Source organism: Ranitomeya variabilis, chromosome 5 (assembly GCF_051348905.1).
Source record: "Ranitomeya variabilis isolate aRanVar5 chromosome 5, aRanVar5.hap1, whole genome shotgun sequence".
Classification (NCBI taxonomy): domain Eukaryota; kingdom Metazoa; phylum Chordata; class Amphibia; order Anura; family Dendrobatidae; genus Ranitomeya; species Ranitomeya variabilis.
The window spans coordinates 394,697,840-394,720,687 of NC_135236.1; the positions used below are offsets into that span (position 1 = coordinate 394,697,840).

At 43.5% G+C, this 22,848-nt stretch overlaps 1 protein-coding gene across 2 annotated transcripts in view; it reads left to right on the plus strand.

Moving 5' to 3' along the window:
- The window catches only part of LOC143776088 (uncharacterized), a 156,071-nt gene that overhangs the window by 26,967 nt on the left and 106,256 nt on the right, over nucleotides 1-22,848 (plus strand). Inside the window, exon 2 of one of the 2 annotated variants that reach the window (XM_077265066.1) lies at nucleotides 17,849-18,120. In XM_077265066.1, coding sequence (XP_077121181.1) covers nucleotides 17,902-18,120 — 219 coding nt within the window. In that variant the 5' untranslated portion in view covers nucleotides 17,849-17,901. Of the gene's footprint in view, nucleotides 1-17,800; nucleotides 18,121-22,848 lie in introns of those variants that run through there. The other variant, XM_077265064.1, reaches the window with a different exon arrangement.

Consider the following 22,848-nt stretch of genomic DNA (forward strand, 5'->3'; position numbering starts at 1 on the left):
AGTAGGCCTAAAATAAAAAAGTAGGCTCAATGCAGTTTAAAATTGCTTACAGGGGTACACAGGCGGGATTGGATAGTTCAGTGGAGGTCAACTGTAAGGAGTGGTGCAGACAGACTTAGTAGGCCTAAAATAAAAAAGTAGGCTCAATGCAGTTTAAAATTGCTTACAGGGGTACACAGGCGGCATTGGATAGTTCAGTGGAGGTCAACTGTAAGGAGTGTCTGACACAGTTAGTAGGCCAAAATAATAAAGTGAGGTAAATGTCTACCAAAACAATTTTCAAAAATAAACAGGTGGCATAGCTACGTACAGGGGTGGGCTCCTCTGCTGAGTAGCAGACAGTGGTAGTTGGCGCAAAGTATTAAATAGTCTAAATGGAGGCTAGGGCCCCTGTATATTTTAACTATCATCTATCATGTCAACAAATTTGTATTGGCAGTGCCATTGAAGGATTTATCAGCACAGACTACACTGTGGTGGAGCAGGGAGAGGTAAGTATTGCAAGTGGTAGAGCACTGTTCGACCTGGAGGGGAACACTCTCTCGTAGACGGCGGTACTGGCACAGGGCCCCTCATATTACGACGGTGTGTCTGACGTTGGTTGTGCACCACCACCGTCATAGACACTTCATTGTACTATGAGGGACCCTGTGCCAGTGCCGTCGCCCAAGAGTGGGCACACCCACCTGTCCAGGCAAACGGCACTCGCACGGGTGCTTGCGCTAGGTGGCGACCATGGCCCTGTGGGGGGAGTCAGCCCATTTAGGGAGGTATAAAAATGGCCTATGGTGGACATTCCGCAGCTGCAAATGGAGGAATTGGAGCAGTCAGTAAGAGGAGGCCAAAAGCAAGAAATTTTTCAGGCAAGCTACGTGTCAGCAGGGGAAGGTGGGGCAAAATAATTAGAAATCCATGATTGGTTCATTTTAATGAAGGTTAGATCATCAACATTTTGGGGAGCCAGACGAGTCCTTTTTTCGGTCAGTATTGAACCAGCAGCACTAAAGAGTCAGACTCTTTCTGATAGCACACTAGCAGCTGGGCAAGTGAGCTCCTGTAATGCATATTCTGCCAATTCAGGCCAGATGTCTATTTTAGATGCCCAGTAATCAAAGGGGAATGACGTGTGAGGGAGAACATCGATAAGGGAGGAAAAATAGTTCGTAACCATACTGGACAAATGTTGTCTCCTGTCACTTTGAATCGATGCAGCAGTACCTGTCGTGTCTGTGGTCATTGCGAAATCACTCCACAACCTGGTCATAAAACCCCTCTCTCCAATGCCACTTCTGATTTGTGCACCTCTAACACCTCTGCCATGTTGCCCCCTGCAGCTCGTGTGAGAACCATCACCGCTGCTGTGTGCTGGGAATGCCTGAACCAAACGGTCTACAAGAGTTGCTTGTTTGGTAGCCAATATTTGTTCAAGGTTCTCATGTGGCATGATATTTTGTAATTTCCCTTTGTAGCGTGGATCCAGGAGGCAGGCCAACCAGTAATCATCATCGGTCATCATTTTTATAATGCGGGGGTCCCTTTTTAGGATACACAAGGCATAATCAGCCATGTGGGCCAATGTTCCAGGTGTCAATTCACTGCTTGTGCTGGGCTGAGGAGCACTTTCTGGCAAATCAACATCACTTGTCTCCCGCAAAAACCCTGTACCTGACCTTGCAATGCCACCAGTTTCTATTGCCCCCTGAGAAGCATCCTCCTCCCATAAATATTCATCCCTATCATCCTCCTCCTCCTCCTCTTCGTCCGCCACCTCGTCCAGGAGAGTTCCCTGAGCAGACAATGGCTGACTGTCATCAAGGCTTCCCTCATCCTCGGCTGCAAACGCCTGCTCCTTAATGTGCGTCAAACTTTGCATCAGCAGACGCATTAGTGGGATGCTCATACTTATGATGGCGTCGTCTGCACTTACCAGCCATGTGCATTCCTCAAAACACTGAAGGACTTGACAGAGATCTTGTAGCTTCGACCACTGCACACCTGACAACTCCATGTCTGCCATCCAACTGCCTGCCCGTGTATGTGTATCCTCCCACAAATACATTACAGCACGCCTCTGTTCGCACAGCCTCTGAAGCATGTGCAGTGTGGAGTTCCACCTTGTTGCAACGCTGATTATTAGGCGATGCTGGGGAAGATTCAGCGATCGCTGATGGTTCTGCATACGGCTGGAGTGTACGGGCGACCGGCGGATGTGCGAGCAAAGTCTTCGCACCTTCAGGAGCAGGGCTGGTAACCCCGGATAACTTTTCAGGAAGCACTGCACCACCAGGTTCAAGGTGTGAGCCAGGCAAGGTATGTGTTTCAGTTCTGAAAGGGCTATGGCAGCCATAAAATTCCTTCCGTTATCACTGACTACCTTGCCTGCCTCAAGATGTACACTGCCCAGCCATGACTGAGTTTCTTGCTGCAAGTACTCTGCCAGTACTTCCGCGGTGTGTCTGTTGTCGCCCAAACACTTCATTTCCAACACAGCCTGCTGACGCTTACCACTAGCTGTTCCATAATGGGACACCTCGTGTGCAACACTGGCAGCTGCAAATGGAGTGGTAGGGCGACTGCGCTCTGTGGACGACCTTTCGCTTCTGGAGGAGGAGGAGGGGTGTCGAACGCCTACTGCCAACTGTTTCCTAGACCGTGGGCTAGGCAGAACTGTCCCACTGTGGCTGTCCTCTGTGGACCCTGCATCCACAACTTTAACCCAGTGCGCAGTGATGGACATGTAACGTCCCTGGCCATGCCTACTGGTCCATGCATCTGTTGTGAGGTGCACATTTCTACTGCCTGAGTGCATGGACAATGCGGTCGTTGACATGCTGGTGTAGGGCTGGGATGGCTTTTCTCGCAAAAAAGTGTCGACTGGGTAGGTCATAGCGTGGTACTGCGTAGGCCATCAGGGCTTTAAAAGCTTCGCTCAACCAACCGGTAGGGCATCATCTCTAACAAGATTAGTCTAGCAATGTGGGCGTTCAAACCCTGTGTATGCGGATGAGAGGATGAGCACTTCCTTTTCCTAACGAGAGTCTCTTGTAGGGTGAGCTGGACTGGAGAGCTGCATATGGTGGAACTAGCGGGGGTGGTGGTGGACATGGCAGATTGAGAGAGGGTTGGTGATGGTATTCTTGATGTTGGCCTACATGCAGTGTTTCCTCCCAAGAACCTGGTGATTCCCTGACTGCCTTGGCCTTGCGACGATACCTCCACATTTGCTGCAGGTGGTGTCCTAAACGGTGGGCTTACAGTGAGGGAGGCAATGTAGCGTTGCTGACTACCTTCATTCTGAGCGGGTGCACCAACGTTATGGGACGTTTGGTAGTTAGTCCAGGCTTGCAAGTGCATGCTGGTTAAATGTCTACGCATGCACGTTGTATTTAAATTTAGGGGATTCTTCCCTCTGCTAAAGGTCTTTGAGCATTTCTTACAGATAACTTTGCACTGATCATTCGGATCTTGGTTAAAAAATTGCCACACTGCACTCTTCCTACTATCGCATACCTTTTCAGGCATTGCACGCTGTGCTACTTTCAACGGATGGCCACGCTGTCCTAAAACTGTTTTAGTTTTAGACACACATTTTGGGCCTGATACGGGCCTGCCAGATGAAAGCTGTTGCGATGTTGATGCCTCCTGCGGATCATCCTCCTCCGCTTCAGAGCTACTGCCAGTGGCACCCTGTTCCCCCAGTGGCTGCCAATCTGGGTCAACAACTTGGTCATCTATCACCTCCTCTTCAATGTCCTGTGCACCGTCCTCTGTGACACCGTGTAAGGTGCTATAGCGTTCGGGATTGGGCACCATAGTCTCATCAGGGTCAGATTCTGGCTCAGTACACTGCGAGGGCAATGTAGTGATCTGAGTCAATGGAACAGCATAATAATCTAGCTGTGGCTGTGCATCTGTGCACTCCATGTCCGATTCATCTTGTAATGGGCTGTTAACTATTTCCCTTTCTAACCCTGGCACAGTATGTGTAAAGAGCTCCATGGAGTAAACTGTAGTGTCGCCTGCCGCATCCTTCCTTTTTGGTTTGGGTGAAGGACACAAGGAAGCGACTTGTTCCTGACCGGGAGCATCCACTGATGACTCGCTGCTTTTATATTTCGAACTTTCGGAAGAGGAGGCGAAAGAGCTAGAGGCTGAGTCAGCAATGAAAGCCAAAACTTGTTCCTGCTGCTCCGGCTTTAAAAGCGGTTTTCCTACTCCCAGATAAGGGAGCATTCGAGGCCTTGTGTAGCCAGAAGATGACGCTGTCTGAGCAACTCGAGCCTTAGGTGCTATTTTGCTTTTCCCACTACCACCAGATGCTCCACCACCACCACCACCATCATTGCCAGCTGGCAATGACCGCCCACCGCCTCTTCCACCAGACTTCCTCATTTTTGGGAAAATGTAACCAAACTAATAACCGTTATATGGTACTATAAAACAAGGTAGAAGGTGTATTTAAACTTGTTGAGAATTTAAATCTCCCTTTTTTGTGTGGGAGACTGCTGCAAAAACCAGGCCCGCTGTATTACACTACACAATATAAGTGGCAGAACGTGGCAGGCAGATATACGACAAACAGAACTGACGCAGATCCACTTAGGGGCAATTTAAATCTCCCTTTGTTATGTGGGAGACTGCTGGAAAAAAACAGGCCCGCTGTATTACAATACACAATGTAAGTGGCAGAATGTGGCAGGCAGATATACGACAAACAGAACTGACGCAGATCCACTTAGTGGTAATTTAAATCTCCCTTTATTATGTGGGAGACTGCTGGAAAAAACCAGGCCCGCTGTATTATACTACACAATGTAAGTGGCAGAACGTGGCAGGCAGATATATGACAAACAAAACTGACGCAGATCCACTTAGTGGCAATTTAAATCTCCCTTTATTATGTGGGAGACTGCTGGAAAAACACCAGGCCCGCTGTATTATACTACACAAAGTAAGTGGCAGAACGTGGCAGGCAGATATACGACAAACAGAACTGACGCAGATCCACTTAGGGGCAATTTAAATCTCCCTTTATTATGTGGGAGACTGCTGGAAAAAACCAGGCCCGCTGTATTATACTACACTATGTAAGTGGCAGAACGTGGCAGGCAGATATACGACAAACAGAACTGATGCAGATGCACTTAGGGGCAATTTAAATCTCCCTTTATTATGTGGGAGACTGCTGGAAAAAACCAGGCCCGCTGTATTATACTACACAATGTAAGTGGCAGAACGTGGCAGGCAGATATACGACAAACAGAACTGACGCGGATCCACTTAGTGGCAATTTAAATCTCCCTTTATTATGTGGGAGACTGCTGGAAAAAACCAGGCCCGCTGTATTATACTACACAAAGTAAGTGGCAGAACGTGGCAGGCAGATATACGACAAACAGAACTGATGCAGATCCACTTAGGGGCAATTTAAATCTCCCTTTATTATGTGGGAGACTGCTGGAATAATCCAGGCCCGCTGTATTATACTACACAATGTACGTGGCAGAACGTGGCAGGCAGATATACGACAAACAGAACTGACGCAGATCCACTTAGGGGCAATTTAAATCTCCCTTTATTATGTGGGAGACTGCTGGAAAAATACCAGGCCCGCTGTATTATACTACACAATGTAAGTGGCAGAACGTGGCAGGCAGATATACGACAAACAGAAATGACGCAGATCCACTTAGTGGCAATTTAAATCTCCCTTTATTATGTGGGAGACTGCTGGAAAAACACCAGGCCCGCTGTATTATACTACACAATGTAAGTGGCAGAACGTGGCAGGCAGATATACGACAAACAGAACTGACGCAGATCCACTTAGGGGCAATTTAAATCTCCCTTTTTTGGGTGGGAGACTGCTGGAAAAAAACAGGCCCACTGTATTACACTACACAATGTAAGTGGCAGAACGTGGCAGGCAGATATATATAAAAAAAAAGGGACCGTACTACAATAACAATCTCCCTACAATGATCTCAGGACAAGTATGGCAGCAATAAAAAGGACTGCAGCACACAAAAGTGTGGACAAATAAACAATAAAACTGTGCAGAAAGGAGCAACAGGATTTTTGCTTTTAAAAAAGCAGTTGGTTTGCACAGCGGCGTACAAACAGCAATGCAGCTATCAGGGAGCCTTATAAGCTACAGAGCTGAAGCACAAAAATCTAGCCTCCACTGTCCCTGCAAAGAAAAGGTGGTGTTGGACAGTGGAAATCGCTACAGCACAAGCGGTTTGGGGGTTAATCTTTCCTCCCTAACAATATCCCTGCTTCTGACGAAGCTGCAGCAACCTCTCCCTATGCTCAGATCGGCAGAAGTAAGATGGCGGTCGGCGTGCATGCCCCTTTATAGCCCCTGTGACGCCGCAGAAAGCAAACCAATCATTGTCATGCCCTTCTCTAAGATGGTGGGGACCGAGACCTATGTCATCACGCTGCCCACACTCTGCGTCCTCCTTCATTGGCTGAGAAATGGCGCTGAATGCGTCATACGAAACACGACTTTGGCACGATGATCGCCGACCGCATGGCCGATCCCACACTAGGATCGGGTCAGGTTTCATGAAACCCAACTTTGACGAAAGTCGGCGATTTTTGAATTTGTCCGATACGTTTCGCTCAACCCTAATTAGCAATATAAATATTCTGTACGACTTTACCTATTTATCTTTGTTAATGTATATGATATTTCTCGTACTGCATATACCATCGTGACACTCTTTTCATCTAGCTCTATCAGCATTATTATTGCCCTTGGTGCACTTCCTTTTTTGTCTAATTTTTTTGTCTAATTTTATACAATACAGACCAAAAGTTTGGACACACCTTCTCATTTAAAGATTTTTCTGACTATGAAAATTGTACATTCACACTGAAGGCATCAAAACTATGAATTAACACATGTGGAATATATACTTAACAAAAAAGTGTGAAACAACTGAAATTATGTCTTATATTCTAGGTTCTTCAAAGTAGCCACCTTTTGCCTTGACGACTGCTTTGCACACTCTTGGCATTCTCTTGATGAGCTTCAAGAGGTAGTCACCGGGAATGGTTTTCACTTCACAGGTGTGCCCTGTCAGGTTTAATAAGTGGGATTTCTTGCCTTATAAATGGTGTTGGGACCATCAGTTGTGTTGTGCTGAAGTTTGGTGGATACACAGCTGATAGTCCTACTGAATAGACTGTTAGAGTTTGCATTATGGCAAGAAAAAAGCAGCTAAGTAAATTAAAACGAGTGGCCATCATTACTTTAAGAAATGAAGGTCAGTGAGTCCGAAAAATTGGGAAATCTTTGAAAGTGTCCCCAAGTGCAGTTGCAAAAACCATCAAGCGCTACAATGAAACTGGCTCACATGAGGACCGCCCCAGGAAAGGAAGACCAAGAGTCACCTCTGCTTTGGAGGATAAGTTTATCCGAGTCACCAGCCTCAGAAATCGCAGGTTAACAGCAGCTCAGATTAGAGACAAGGTCAATGCCACACAGAGTTTTAGCAGCAGACACATCTCTACAACAACTGTTAAGAGGAGACTTTGTGCAGCAGGCCTTCATGGTAAAATAGCTGCTAGGAAACCACTGCTAAGGACAGGCAACAAGCAGAAGAGACTTGTTTGGGCTAAAGAACACAAGGAATGGACATTAGACTAGTGGAAATCTGTGCTTTGGTCTGATGAGTCCAAGTTTGAGATCTTTGGTTCCAACCACCGTGACTTTGTGTGACGCAGAAAAGGTGAATGGATGGACTCTACAAGCCTCGTTCCCACCGTGAAGCCTGGAGGAGGAGGTGTGATGGTGTGGGGGTGCTTTCCTGGTGACACTGTTGGGAATTTATTCAAAATTGAAGGCACAGTGAACCAGCATGGCTACCACAGCATCTTGCAGCAGCATGCTATTCCATCCGGTTTGTGTTTAGTTGGACCATCATTTATTTTTCAGCAGGACAATGACCCCAAACACACCTCCAGGCTGTGTAAGGGCTATTTGACCAAGAAGGAAAGTGATTGGGTGCTACGCCAGATGACCTGGCCTCTACAGTCACCATACCTGAACCTAGTCGAGATGGTTTTGTGTGAGCTGGACCGCAGAGCGAAGGCAAAAGGGTAAACAAGTGCTAAGCATCTCTGGGAACTCCTTTAAGATTGTTGGAAGACCATTCCCGGTGACTACCTCCTGAAGCTCATCAAGAGAATGCCAAGGGTGTGCAAAGCAGTCATCAAAGCAAAAGGTGGCTACTTTGAAGAACCTAGAATATAAGACATAATTTCAGTTGTTTCACACTTTTTTGTAAAGTATATAATTTCACATGTGTTAATTCATAGTTTTGATGCCTTCAGTGTGAATGTACAATTTTCATAGTCATGAAAATACAGAAAAGTCTTTAAATGAGAAGGTGTGTCCAAACTTTTGGTCTGTACTGTATTTTACCTTATTCATTGAGGCTTGTCCTGTTATTTTTAACTGATTAATTTAATAAACTGTTAGTTCTCTTTACAATATTTTGGACTTTATGGTCGGCTTTTTTTGCTTTTTTTCTTCTGTCCACATATCATCACTCAGGTCCAGCTTCTTGGTTGCAGGGATTTTAATTTTATTCGACTCCACACTGTAATTTCACTTACGTAACACAGATACCTACCACTACCACTAAGCATTCCTTTGTTACCTTTATTTGTTATCAAATATGTGTATTTTTTCAATTTTTAATGAGTGAAAAGAGAGATGAATTGAATGTTTATTTTGATTTATTTTTTTCATATTTTTTAAACTTTTTACTGTATTTGTTAGTCCCCTTAGAGGACTTGAACCTACAATCATCCAATCCATCCAGTAGCATAGCTACCGGGGGGTCAGAGGAGACAGTCGCCCCGGGTCCCTCTATCTGAGGAGGCCCACCTGGAGCTACGTTACTGTAACTGTATCGACGTACACAGCACGCCCATACAGTTACACTCTGTGGCAGAGCAGGGAGACACTATCTCCTTGCACTTCCACCCAGCCGCTATGGAGCCCCTGAACAGGCGGTCGGACCTGGTGCCAGCAGTGGGCCCCCCACCCGTCATCACAAGTTCGACTGTATCTGCTAGATGCTGATACAGCTGACCGCATTGATGAGAGTGGGAGCCTTACACTCCCTCTCCCATCATTCCCCCTGTCATCGTCTAATGTGCCTGACACAGACACTGACAGGGGTCACGATGATGTCAATACTCGGCGCCCGCTGTCCGGGCTCTCAGAGAAGTGGAGGAATGAGGAGGAAAGGTGAGTATTTATTAAAGGGAATCTGTCACCCCCTAGGCATTTGTAACTAAAAGAGCCACCTTGTGCCGCACTAATGCTGCATTCTGACAAGGTGGCTCTTTTAGTTCTGGTCCCTGGCACTGCTGAAATAATCGTTTTTGAAATTTGTCCCTCATACCTCGAAATCGCCATGGGGCAGGTCTTTCCCCCCTAATCCAGATGCCTCACAGCCGTCACTCATGGCCTCTGCGCGCCGGGCGCCGCCTCCTCTTCCTTCATTATCGTTTCCGGCGCCTGCGCTGTTATTTTTTATTCGGGCATGCACAGTTGCGCCGCCCTTCGAACTTACAGTGCAGGCGCCGGGAACGCTAATGAAGGAAGAGGACGCAGATGCCATGAGTCTGGATTAGGAGGGAAAGATCTGCCCCCGGGACAATTTCGAGGTATGAGGGACAAATTTCAAAAACGATTATTTTAGCAGTGCCAGGGACCAGAACTAAAAGAGCCACCTTGTCAGAATGTAGCATTAGTGAGGCACAAGGCGGCTCTTTTAGTTACAAACGCCTGGGGGGGTGACAGGTTCCCTTTAATTGTTTTTATGGGGGTACATTATACTATGGAGTCTTCCTGTGAGGTGGGCATTTTTTCTCTAGAGTCTGCCCATGGGGGTGAATTATACTATATAGAGTCTGCCTGTGGGGGGAAATTATACTATAGAGTCTTCTTGTGGGAGGATCATTATAGTACAGAGTCCACCTGTGGGGGGAGCATTATACAATAGAGTCTGCCTATGGGAGGTGCATTATACTATAGAGTCTGCCTATGTGGAGTTGCATTATACTATAAAGTCTGCCTGTGGGGGGAGGGCATTACACTATACAGTCAGCCTATGCGGAGTACAGTATACTATAGAGTATGCCTATGGGGGGTACTGTCATGATGCAGACCAGGTTTTGAGACCTGTCTTCCCTTTTCCGGTCTGATCATGTCAGGTATTAACTTTTCTCAGCCTCAGTCTGGTCTCAGTTTTGCTATTTATCTCCGCTGCATCCTGTGGGCGGTGTCAGTTATAGCTTCTGCCTACGGCATGAAAAACTGACTCTGGTTATATCCTGATTTGTCCTGCTGTTATTCCTGACTGTTCCCGTGTCTGTTTATTCCCCTTCCCCAATTCCGACTCAGTGTTTTCCCTTTGTGTTTGGACTCTCTGGTACTTGACTCGGCTTTGTCTCTGACCTGACTCTGTCTTTTGCTCCTGGTTCTTCTGCTTCTTTATTGACCCTCTGGGGTGTCTCTGACTCTGAGTTGATTTTCCCCTTTGTACTACGTTACTCTCCTGGTTTTGAGGCGGCTTGTTTGACTACCCTATTGCCACCTGGTGGTAGCCTCACTGCAGAGCTGCAGGTCTGCTCTGGCAAGTGTTGCAGTCTTCCCTCCACTCTACTGCCATCCAGTGGAGCGTGCATCTACCTGCATAGCTGTGGCGTGACAGGTGCTTTATACTATAGAGTCTGCCTATGGAGGGGTGCATTATACTATAGAGTCTGCCTATGGGGGTGCATTATACTGTAGTGTCTGCCTATGGGGAGTGCATTATACTATACAGTTTGTCAATGGGGGTGCATTATATTATAGCCTCTGCTTATGGGGGTGCATTATACAATATAGGTTCTGCCTATGGGGAGTGCATTATACTATAGAGTCTGCCTATGGTGGGGTGCATTATACAAAATAAAGTCTGCCTATGGGGAATGCATTATACTATATAGAGTCTGCCTATGGGTAGTGCATTATACTAAATAGTCTGAATATGGAGAATGCATTATACTATATCGAGTTTGCCTATGGGGGTGCATTATACAATATAGAGTCTGGCTATGGGGGTGCATTATACAATATAGAGTCTGCCTATGGGGGGCTGCATTGTACAATATAGAGTTTGCCTATGGGGGTGCATTATACAATATAGGGTCTGGCTATGGGGGTGCATTATACTATATAGAACCTACCTATGGGGGTGCATTATACAATATAGAGTCTGGCTATGGGGGTGCATTATACTATTTAGTGTCTGCCTATTGGGGTGCATTATACTATATAGATTCTGCCTATGAGGGTGCATTATACTATATAGAGTCTACCTATGGGGTTACATTATACAATATAGATTCTGCCTATGGGGGTGCATTATACAATATAGAGGTGTAATAATTATAGGGGATAACTCAGGAGACTCTTTGCATGGAACAAGACAACTACAGGACACAGTTTTATAAGTGGTAAAGTCTATATTATCACACGGTGATTCAAACAGGTGCAGAGAGAAACTCAAGTCCACAACACTTGGTGCAAATATCAAATGCAGCTCAGCAGTCTATAGGAAACTTCGGAGGAAAATGCAATCACGTAGAAAGTCTATGAAGCACAATTATTCTTGAGGATACTTGACACGAATAAATCCTTGTCTTAGTCCAAACACAGATAGATAAGCTTATAAGGCAGTTCAAATAATATCTTAGCTCAACCAGGGAGGCCTGGTTAATAGTCTCAGGTTTTTGCAGAGCAGCAAACAGCTTACATGTCCAGCAAATGCAGATGGAAGTAAATACGAGCAGCAGATGAAGGAGGATTACTGGAACTGGTGTATGCAGCAGGAACTCAGAGCAGAGTAGCAGGATCACCACACAGGTTCACAGGAGCAGGTATATAGCCAGGGAGTAATCAGAGGTCAGGAGCTGGATGCAAGGCAGAATACTCTAGCACAGACTGAAGGCTGGGGTGGAGTTTTATAGCAGGAAGACACAGTGCACATGAGACCAAAGACGCTATCTTGGAAAAGGGCAGTAATGCACAAAAGGTAAAAAATGTTCAGAGTCCTGACAAGAGTCTGCCTATGGGGGTGCATTATACTATATAAAGTGTGCCTATGGGGCGTGCAGAATGCTATAGAGTTTGCCCATGAAGGGGTGCATTATACTATACAGAGTCTGCCCATGGGGGGTGCATTATACATTATAGATTCTGCCTATGGAGAATGCATTATACAATATAGAGTCTGCCTATTAGGGTGCATTATACTATATACAGTCTGCCTATGGGGGGTGCATTATACTGTATACAGTCTGCCTATGGGGAATGCATTATACAATATAGAGTCTGCCTATGGAGAGTGCAGTACACAATATAGAGTCTGCCTATGGGGAGCATTATACTGGAGTCCTGTGGTTCAAATCCCACCATGGACAATATCTGCAAGGATATGTTTGTATGTTTCCCCCGTGTTTGCGTGGGTTTATTGCATTATACAGTATAGAGACTGTCTATGGGGGTGCATTATACAATATAGAGTCAGCCTATGGGGGGTGCATTATACAATATAGAGTCTGTCTATGGGGGTGCATTATACAAAATAGTTTCCCTATGAGTGGTGCATTAAAAAATATAGTCAGCCTATGGGGGTGCATTATACAATATAGAAAGCTGCCTATGGGTGGTGCATTATACAATATATAAGCAAAGCATAATAATAATACTATATATAGAGTCTGCCTATAATGAGTGCATTATACTATAAAGTCTGCCTATGGAGGGGTACTTTATACTATAGAGCCTGCCTATCGATTGGTGCTTTGCACTATAGAGTCTGCCTATGGGGGGTGCTTTATACTATAGCGTCTGCCTATGGGGGGTGCATTATACTATAGAGTCTGCCTATGGAGAGTGCATTATACTATATTGAGAACTATCTGGTGCATTATACTTTTTGGAGGATATCTAGGGGGCCACCAAATATTGTGGAGATTACAGTGAGGGGCCATCATACAGTATTGGAGCCATTAAACAGTTTGGAGGCTACTAAGTGGTTAGTATAATGTGTGGGTGGTACTATACAGCGAGGGGTCATTATACTGTGTATAGGTTAGCTGTATAGGGGAGAAACTTGGGACATTAAAAGTAAAGTAGCCACTTATTGTTATAGGGGAACTCAGGTTACTGTGACTGTCAAAGGGGCACAGAAGGCTAATATTTTTTGTGTGGGTGTGAAAATATTGCAATTTTAGTGAAAATTTTGAAAAAAATTGCAATCAATCTTTATATCTTTAAACCAGTTAGTCATGCCGTACAAAATAATTAATAAATAACTGTTCCCATATGCTTTACATCTGCATCATTTTTCAAATGTAATTTTAGTTTGTCAGTATGTTAGAGGGGTTAAAAGTTTAGCAGCAACTTCTCATTTTTTCAATAAATTTACAAAACCTTTTTCTTTTACTGAGCAATTAAGATTTAAATGGACTTTGAGGGGCCTATAGATTGGAAACTCCCCGAAGTGATACTATTTTAAAAAAATGTGGCCTTAAAATACTTCAAAATGGTTGTCCGGACATTTTTGAACTGTACAGGTACTACACTGAAATTAATACAGAGCGGAATGAAAAAAAAAATCTTACCTCTAAAATGTTGCTATATCACCATTTTTTTCATTTTTGTAATAGGTAACACATAAAAATGGACATCACAGTTTGTTACCGACTTTCTTATGAGCATGGTGATACCACATATGTAGTCAAAAAGCTCTGTTTGCATAAACGGCAGGGTCCGGAACGGAAGGAACAGTATTTGAATTTTGGAACACAAATTTACAAGAAAGAGATGGCGGGCACCATGTCCCATTTGCAGGGCTCCTAATGTGCCTAAACAGCAGAAACCCCCCACAACTGACCCCATTTTAGAAATTTCACCCCTCAAGAATTTTATTAAGTGGGTAGAGTGAGCTTTTTGAACTCTCAGGTACTACAGAGAATTTGATAACATTAGGTTGTCATATTGAAAATGCTTATTTTTGTCAAACTTGCTTTTGCCCCAAATTTCTCCCTTTTGCAAGAGGTAACACCAAAAAGCGGATGGCACAGTTTGATACTCACTTTTTACGAGTGTGGCGATAACCCACATGTAGTCGAAAACTTCTGTTTGGACACACGGCATGGCAAGGAAGGGAAAGAGCACCATTTGAATTTTGGAGCACAAATTTGGCTGAAATAGATTGAAGGCACCATGTCGCATTTGCACTGTCCCTAAGGCACCAAAATAGCAGAAAACCCCCACAAGTGACCCCATTTTGGAAACTACACCCCTAAAGGATTTTGTCTTGAGGTATAATGAGCATTTTGAACTTAAAGAGGCATCACAGAATTTTATGACATTAGGAGTTAGAAATATAACATTTTAGTGGTAAAAATAACATTTTTGTATTTGCTGCAAATTTATCAGTTACACAAGGGTTAATAGGTGAAACTGGACCCAACAATTTCTCCAGAAGGTGGTGATGCAGAGATTTTGTTAGAATAGGGTGCAGGTGACATTAACGGAGCCCCTAATGTGCTCTCAATGAATTCATCTACAGCTGCAGTGACTATTTTGTAACATCCATGCCATTCTTTATTCTAGAGAATTGCAAATCTGCCAGTTTAGTGCCCTTGCTTTGTGCACTCCTAACAGTGTAGAGCCCCCATATATTGTAGCGCCCTCATATATTGTGCCCAGCTTGTGCTTCTGGTGACACACACGCCTTGCTTTTCCTGTGGCACTAAAGAGTGCTAGCCTGGTTTTAGCCTAATAAAAAAATAATTAAAAAAAGCAATGTAGGATCCCCCCTATTTTGATAACCAACAAAGGTAAAGCACATAGCTGTGGGCTGATATTATTGGGCTGGGAAGGTCTCTAGTTATTGTGCACTACCCAGACTAAAAATAGCAGCCCTCAGCCAATTCTGGCATTTTGCCCGGCTCTTACCAATTGCTCTGATTCGGTGGAAATGGGGGTAATCGTAGTTGGGGTTGATGTCAGCTATGCTTTATCAAAAATCACATCTGGCATCAAGCCCAGGGGTTTGGTTAGGTCAGTACAATTGCAGCGATACCAAGTGTATATCTTTTTGTTATACTTTGCTGCATTTACAGACTAAAAACAGTATTTTACACAAAGGAATTTGTTTTTGCATTGTTATATTCTGAGAGCTGTAACGTTTTAATTGTTTTCCCAAATGAGCCATATTAGAGTTTGCTTTTTGTGAGGCGATTTGGTGGGGATTTTTTACATGCAACTTTTTGATTGCTTTTCAGTGTGTCAATATGATGAAAAAGTGACATTTTTTGGTTTGTTTTATAAATTTTCTTTTTACAATATACGCCGTATGGAATAAATAACTTGCCAGTTTTATAGAACAGGTCGTTCCAGACATGGCAATACCATTTATGTGTACTTTTTGTTTGTTTTTCTTGGTTTTATCACAAACACTGCGTTTTGAGTGGCAAAACGACTTTTCGTGATTTTCGTCTGCTTTTTGTTGTCTTTTTTTTTTACTTTATTATATATTTTCTCTAACTCTATTCTTACTATTTCACTAAATCCCACTGTGGGACATGTATATTTTTCACTTTGATTACTTGTCTTATGCATGGCAGCACTCGTGAAACCTGACAGTGACTAACTGATAGTGTCTGTGAGACTCTGCTTATAGCAGGATCTTACAGGCCACCGGACTGCCATCAGATGATCTCAGGATACCATGATAACGATCGTCACCCACAATCACGATTGTGAGGGGTCGATCCTACCATAGGGGGTCTTTTAAGTCCCGGTTAGTCACTTAGATGCCACTTTCGGGATTGACAGTGGTATTTAAGGGGTTTATTGGCCCTGATCAGCTGTTATCCACTGTAATTTAGGCCACTGGGTGGTTCTAATCTCTTATTCCTGATCACCATTTTAAAAAGGAGATGAGGGAATAAGTCCCATTAACAGTTGCCGTTATTATGCGTATCGGTGGTCATTAAGGGGTTAAGCAAAACTTATGCTTGTTTGCATATGAAAAGGATATTTGATGAGAAGGAAAAACTTCCGCAATTGTAGATATTTAAAAAAAAATACTAAGGTTGGCCCACGACTTGTCCAAGTTTTTAATTTTGGCCCAAGGTGTACTTCAGTTTGACCTTTGCACTTGCTCATTAGATGCCTCATTGCAAAATGCAGAGACTGAGTCAGTCTATTACTGCTAATGTACAGATATGGACAATATAGTTGTTATCCTTCTGGTTGTGTTTCTGAGTTACTTCTCACTGACAAGCCATGAGGTGGGGAAGTCAAGGAGTCCGAGATCAAATGCCAGGAGAGTATGTCAAAGACAAAGGGACAAGACAAAGAAATAGTGAAATCCAAAGTCCAGAGTCAGGCATTAAGGTCAGAGTGCATAAAAGGCAAAAGAGGTAATACAAATGAGTAGTCAAAAGGCAAAATCTGAGGTGTGGCAATGAATATAAGAATACTGAGCACAAAGCACACACACTACTGAGCAACAGCTTCAACTGGCAATGGTCTGACCGATGTCAGCCACCTATATAGACAGGTACATCATAGAAATAGATTAGTGGAACTCACGATGTGAAGTAAAAACAGTGTTCCTTTACTCAAGTCCTGTGAAAACACATCATAGCATCAGGGAGAGTGGGGAGAGATAAGGTGCAGAGGTGCAGTAAACACCTCGCTGTGCTTCAACAAGTCTGAGAATATAGAACTACAATCACAAGTTTCCATTTGCATTACATTGATAGTGCCCAGCCTATGCTAGATAAACGTGAGACATATAATCCAATACATGTGGTCAATCCTGAGGAAGAAGCAATTTTGTGCCTCGAAACATGCCAAATAAACCACTGCCTTCACTTATTTCACTGGATTATATGTCTCAAGTTCATCTAGCACCGCTGCAATCGGACACTGATGTACCTTGACCTTTGAGTTCATCTCTGCTCTTTTTTGGAAGTTTTCTGAACTCTTTGAAGAGACGGAAAATCTGAATTGTAACCAGTTTGTCATCAATTTTTACTCTTGCAGCCATGTCCGGGTGGTTGGATGCAGTCCCATAGACCTTAAACTTCTGAGTAATATGTGCAACTGTTGTAACAGGAACATCAAGCTCTTTGGAGGTGGTTTTATAGCCTTTACCTTTAACATGTTTCTAATCTCCTGAGACAACTCTCTCCTTAGCTTTCTTTTCCATGTTCAGTATGGTACACATTATGATACCAACAGCACAGTGACTACTGTTCCCCTGTTAAATGGGCAGACCGGCTGATTACAAGTTTGTAGCCACCTATTATGCAAATTACAAGGCACACCTTAGTTTAACATGTCTGAATGGTACCATTTTTTTTCAATCTTTTCTAGGGGGACCATCATTTTTGTCCAAGTCATTAATTTTTTTCTGTTGAACCACAATTCAGAAACAATATCTGGTTTTCATTAGCTGATATTAAGTACATGTAAACTGACAATTACATTTGTCAGTTTCAAGTTATTTCAGTGACCATTGTGGGGTTTTCTTAATTTGACAGAAGGGTACCAACAGTTTTGTGACTTCCTGAAACTTTTGGAAGTATGAGCCTAGAATTGTCCCACTGATTGTTTACTTGCTGCCTAATATATACTTCTATTTTGCAGAGGAAATTGCAAATGGAGTTTTATTGACATTGGATATTTTGATAGATTTTTTATTTATTTTAAGTTTATTAATTAGAAAATTGTTTTCTTTAATGTATATAGACTTTCATACACCAAAGTCAAAGAAAACTTTTATTTTGAAAAATAAATCCATAATGGGCACTGGAGCATCCACAACCCGTTCGGCAAAGAAAGAAAATGCAGCAGATAATGAGGAAAGAACAATTATGATTCAGAACGCTTCAGCATCCACTCTGCCAGATAATACTTCCATCAGACAGCAAATGGTACAGGCAAATCCAGAGGATGAAGAAATTTCAGAAGACATTGAACAAATGGTGCAAATTATGCAGGGACATCAAGAAAGTGAACAGGTATGTTATTCTCTTTTAGCCTTTTATTATAAGTACACATCTAGTTACTGTGACACTAATCACTACTCGCGGACAAGCCATAAGACAAAGTAGTCAAGAGGTCTGTGGTCAGATTCCAAGAGGGCTTGTCATCAACAAAGGGGTAAGTCAAAGGCGTAGTCAGGTCACAGTCCAATATCAGAATTCCAGGAAGGGTGCAGAGCAAGACAAAGGGGCAAGGCAAATGGATGGTCAAAAGCAAAGTCCAATGCTGGGCAACAAAGATCAAATACAGGAACACAGAGCAGCTCAGGAACCTTATGGAAACTAAGGAAACTTATGATGGAAGTCCCTAACAAGATGATCAGCCTTCACGGAATGAGCCGGAACCCAGGCAGAACCTTGGGTCTGTATCCCCTCCAATGAATGAGATATTGGAGAGAATTTTAGACCCCCTGAGAATCAACAATCTTTTGCAGCACATACTCTGTTGAGGAGAAAGTAGAGATGAGGGAGACAATACCAATGGGATACACTTATTCATCAGGCATCTGTGGAATATTTTTGGGATGCAGAGCGTTGGAGGAAGTCTTAATCTAAAGGCCAACGGATTGACTACCTCCAAAATCTCATACAGGCCAATAAATATAGGACCCAACTTCACTGATGGTAATTTCAGCTTAATATTTTTGAATAATAACCAAACCTCATCACCTACTTTGAAGATGGGACCTCCCGATCGTTTCCTATCAGCCTTCCGTTTTTGGTGAAGCTGAGCCACCCCAATATTCTCCTGAACCTCCCTCCAGATATCCCCAAGTTTCCGTATGGAAACCTCTACTAGGAAACTAAGAATTCATCCTAGAAAATTCACCAAAATGGGCATGAAAACTATAATTGCAAAAAAAAAGGCGAGGTTCCAGTGGACTGATTGACCTGACCGTTAAAGGCGAACTCTGCAAAAGGTAAAAATTAGAACCAGTCCTCTTGCTGATCCACAATGAAACACCTTAAAATTTGTGGCAACGATTGATTTGGTCTTTCTGTCAAACCATTGGTTTCAGGGTGGTAAGCAGAGGAAAATGACAGATCAATCCACAATTTCCTACAAAATGCTCTCCAGAAAATGGAGACAAAATGCACCACCGTATCAGATACAATGCTCTCAGGGATTCCATGCAATCTCACCACATGATTGATAAACAACCTGTAAAATGTTTCAGCATTCGGTAACAATAACTAAATAAAATGAGCCTATTTACTGAATCGATCAACTATCACCCAAATAACAGTTTTCCCTCCAGACAAAGGCAAATCCTTTAGAACATAACACCTAAATGCGATGTGCCTTACATATGATCACATAGTGATCCCTTCATTATAAACATGTGACCAATAGAGGACAGTGAAGGTACAATATGTTTCAAAAAGTACAAATTTATTTAAATCACAAACAATCATTAAATATAAATACAACATATTAATGTAAAGAATTACAGAAAAAAAATTACAAGAAGATAATACTAAACATTAACACCTAAAAAGGAAGACTGGCTACATGTCAGGAGTAACCGATAGGGCCACAGATCTCCAGGTATCAATCACTCTTGTGGGAGTGTTACACAAGCCTGCTGGGGGGACACTGGAATGGTGTCTCCATAATAATCTACCCTATCTAGGCTGGATGGTAGTAACTATGTCTACTATATATAAGATGGTAGCGTGTTGTGAATTAGACTTCTTGGCTCCCTCTGGTGGTAATTAGTGATATGACTCTGGGATTTTCTTTCCTCAGTTTGCACCCACCTGGGTCGTTAGTCCAGGGGTGTTGCTATATAAACCTCCTGGATCCTTAGTCCAGTGCCTGGCATCGTTGTAATCAGATCCTTTTTGTTTGCTCCTATCTGCTGGTCCTGGTTCGTGCAAAATTAAGCTAAGTCCTGCTTCTTAGTTTTTTGGGTTATTTGCTTGCTCTCATTTTTGTCCAGCTTGTACTAAATGTGATTCCTGACCTTGCTGGAAGCTCTAGGGGGCTGGTGTTCTCCCCCCGGGCCGTTAGACGGTTCGGGGGTTCTTGAATATCCAGCGTGGATATTTTTGATAGGGTTTTTGCTGACCATATAAGTTATCTTACTATATTCTGCTATTAGCTATTGGGCCTCTCTTTGCTAAATACCTAGCTCATCCTTACGTTTGTCTTTTCCTCTTACCTCACCGTTATTATTTGTTGGGGGCTTGTATCCAACTTTTGGGGTCTTTTCTCTGGAGGCAAGAAAGGTCTTTCTTTTCCCTTCTAGGGTTAGTTAGTTCTCCGGCTGGCGCGAGACGTCTAGAATCAACGTAGGCACGTTCCCCGGCTCCTGTTATTTGTGGTGCTAGGATTAGATATATGGTCAGATCAGTTACCACTGCCCTATGAGCTGGTTTTTGTGTTTGCAGACTTAGAAACTATTTCTGAGACCCTCTGCCATTGGGGTCATAACAGTATGCCAGGCCAACATTGAATGTTTATTGCATTGCAGAAGTGGGATAATAAGAAAGGAAATTCTGAGTTTTTTTTTTTTTTCTTTTCCTCTCTTCCTCCCCTTTACCTTTGAGTGGCTTGTGCTTGCTACAGACATGAATGTCCAGACCTTGATTACAAGTGTAGACCAGCTTGCTGCTCGTGTGCAGGGCATACAAGATTTTGTTACCAGTAGTCCAATGTCTGAACCTAAAATACCTATTCCTGAACTGTTTTCTGGAGACCGATTTAGGTTTAGGAATTTCAGGAACAATTGTAAATTGTTTCTTTCTCTGAGACCCCGTTCATCTGGAGATCCAGCTCAGCAAGTGAAAATTGTTATCTCTTTTTTACGGGGCGACCCTCAGGATTGGGCTTTTTCGCTAGCGCCAGGAGATCCGGCATTGGCAAATATTGATGCGTTTTTTCTGGCGCTCGGATTGCTTTACGAGGAACCCAATCTTGAAGTTCAGGCAGAAAAAGCCTTGCTGGCTATTTCTCAGGGCCAGGATGAAGCTGAAGTGTATTGCCAAAAATTTCGGAAATGGTCCGTGCTTACTCAGTGGAATGAGTGTGCTCTGGCCGCAAATTTCAGAAATGGCCTTTCTGAAGCCATTAAGAATGTGATGGTGGGTTTCCCCATTCCTACAAGTCTGAATGATTCTATGGCGCTGGCTATTCAAATTGACCGGCGTTTGCGGGAGCGCAAAACCGCTAATCCTCTGGTGGTGTTGTCTGAACAAACATCTGATTTAATGCAATGTGATAGAATTCAGACTAGAAATGAGCGGAAAAATCATAGACGTCAGAATGGGTTATGTTTTTACTGTGGTGATTCTACACATGTTATATCAGCATGCTCTAAACGCCTAACAAGGGTTGTCAGTCCTGTCGCCATTGGTAATTTGCAACCTAAATTTATTTTGTCTGTGACTTTAATTTGCTCATTGTCTTCTTACCCTGTTATGGCGTTTGTGGATTCAGGTGCTGCCCTGAGTCTTATGGATCTGTCATTTGCCAAGCGCTGTGGTTTTGTTCTTGAACCGTTGGTAAATCCTATTCCTCTTAGAGGTATTGATGCTACGCCATTGGCGGAAAATAAACCGCAGTTTTGGACGCAGGTAACCATGTGCATGACTCCTGAACATCGGGAGGTGATTCGTTTTCTTGTTCTGCATAAAATGCATGATTTGGTCGTTTTGGGTCTGCCATGGTTACAGACCCACAATCCAGTCTTGGATTGGAAGGCAATGTCTGTGTCAAGTTGGGGCTGTCAGGGAATTCATGCTGATTCCCCGCCGGTGTCTATTGCTTCCTCTACTCCTTCGGAAGTTCCTGAATATTTGTCTGATTATCAGGATGTATTCAGCGAGTCCAGATCCAGTGCTCTGCCTCCTCATAGGGACTGTGACTGCGCCATAGATTTGATTCCAGGTAGTCAATTTCCTAAGGGAAGATTATTTAATCTGTCTGTACCTGAGCATGCCGCAATGCGTTCGTATATCAAGGAGTCTCTGGAGAAGGGGCATATCCGTCCATCCTCTTCCCCTCTTGGTGCGGGATTCTTTTTTGTGGCCAAGAAGGACGGATCTTTGAGACCTTGTATTGACTATCGGCTTCTGAATAAAATCACTGTTAAATTTCAGTATCCTTTGCCTCTGTTGTCGGCCTTGTTTGCCCGGATTAAAGGTGCCAAGTGGTTCACCAAGATAGATCTTCGTGGTGCGTACAACCTTGTGCGCATTAAGCAAGGAGATGAATGGAAGACTGCATTTAATACGCCCGAAGGTCATTTTGAGTACTTGGTGATGCCTTTTGGGCTCTCTAATGCGCCCTCAGTGTTTCAGTCCTTTATGCATGATATTTTCCGGAAGTATCTGGATACATTTATGATTAGTGTTGAGCATTCCGATACTGCAAGTATCGGGTATCGGCCGATACTTGCTGTATCGGAATTTCCGATACCGAGATCCGATATTTTTGTGATATCGGGTATCGGGTATCGCAACAACATTAATGTAATAATGTGTAAAAAAGAGAATTAAAATAAAAAATATCGCTATACTCACCTGTTCGACGCAGCCGGGACCTCAGCGAGGGAACCGGCAGCGTTGTTTGTTTAAATTTCGCGCTTTTACTTGGTTACGTGAAGTCCCGGCTTGTGATTGGTCAGGGCGGCCATGTTGCCGGGACGCGGACCAATCACAGCAAGCCGTGACGAAATTACGTCACGGCTTGCTGTGATT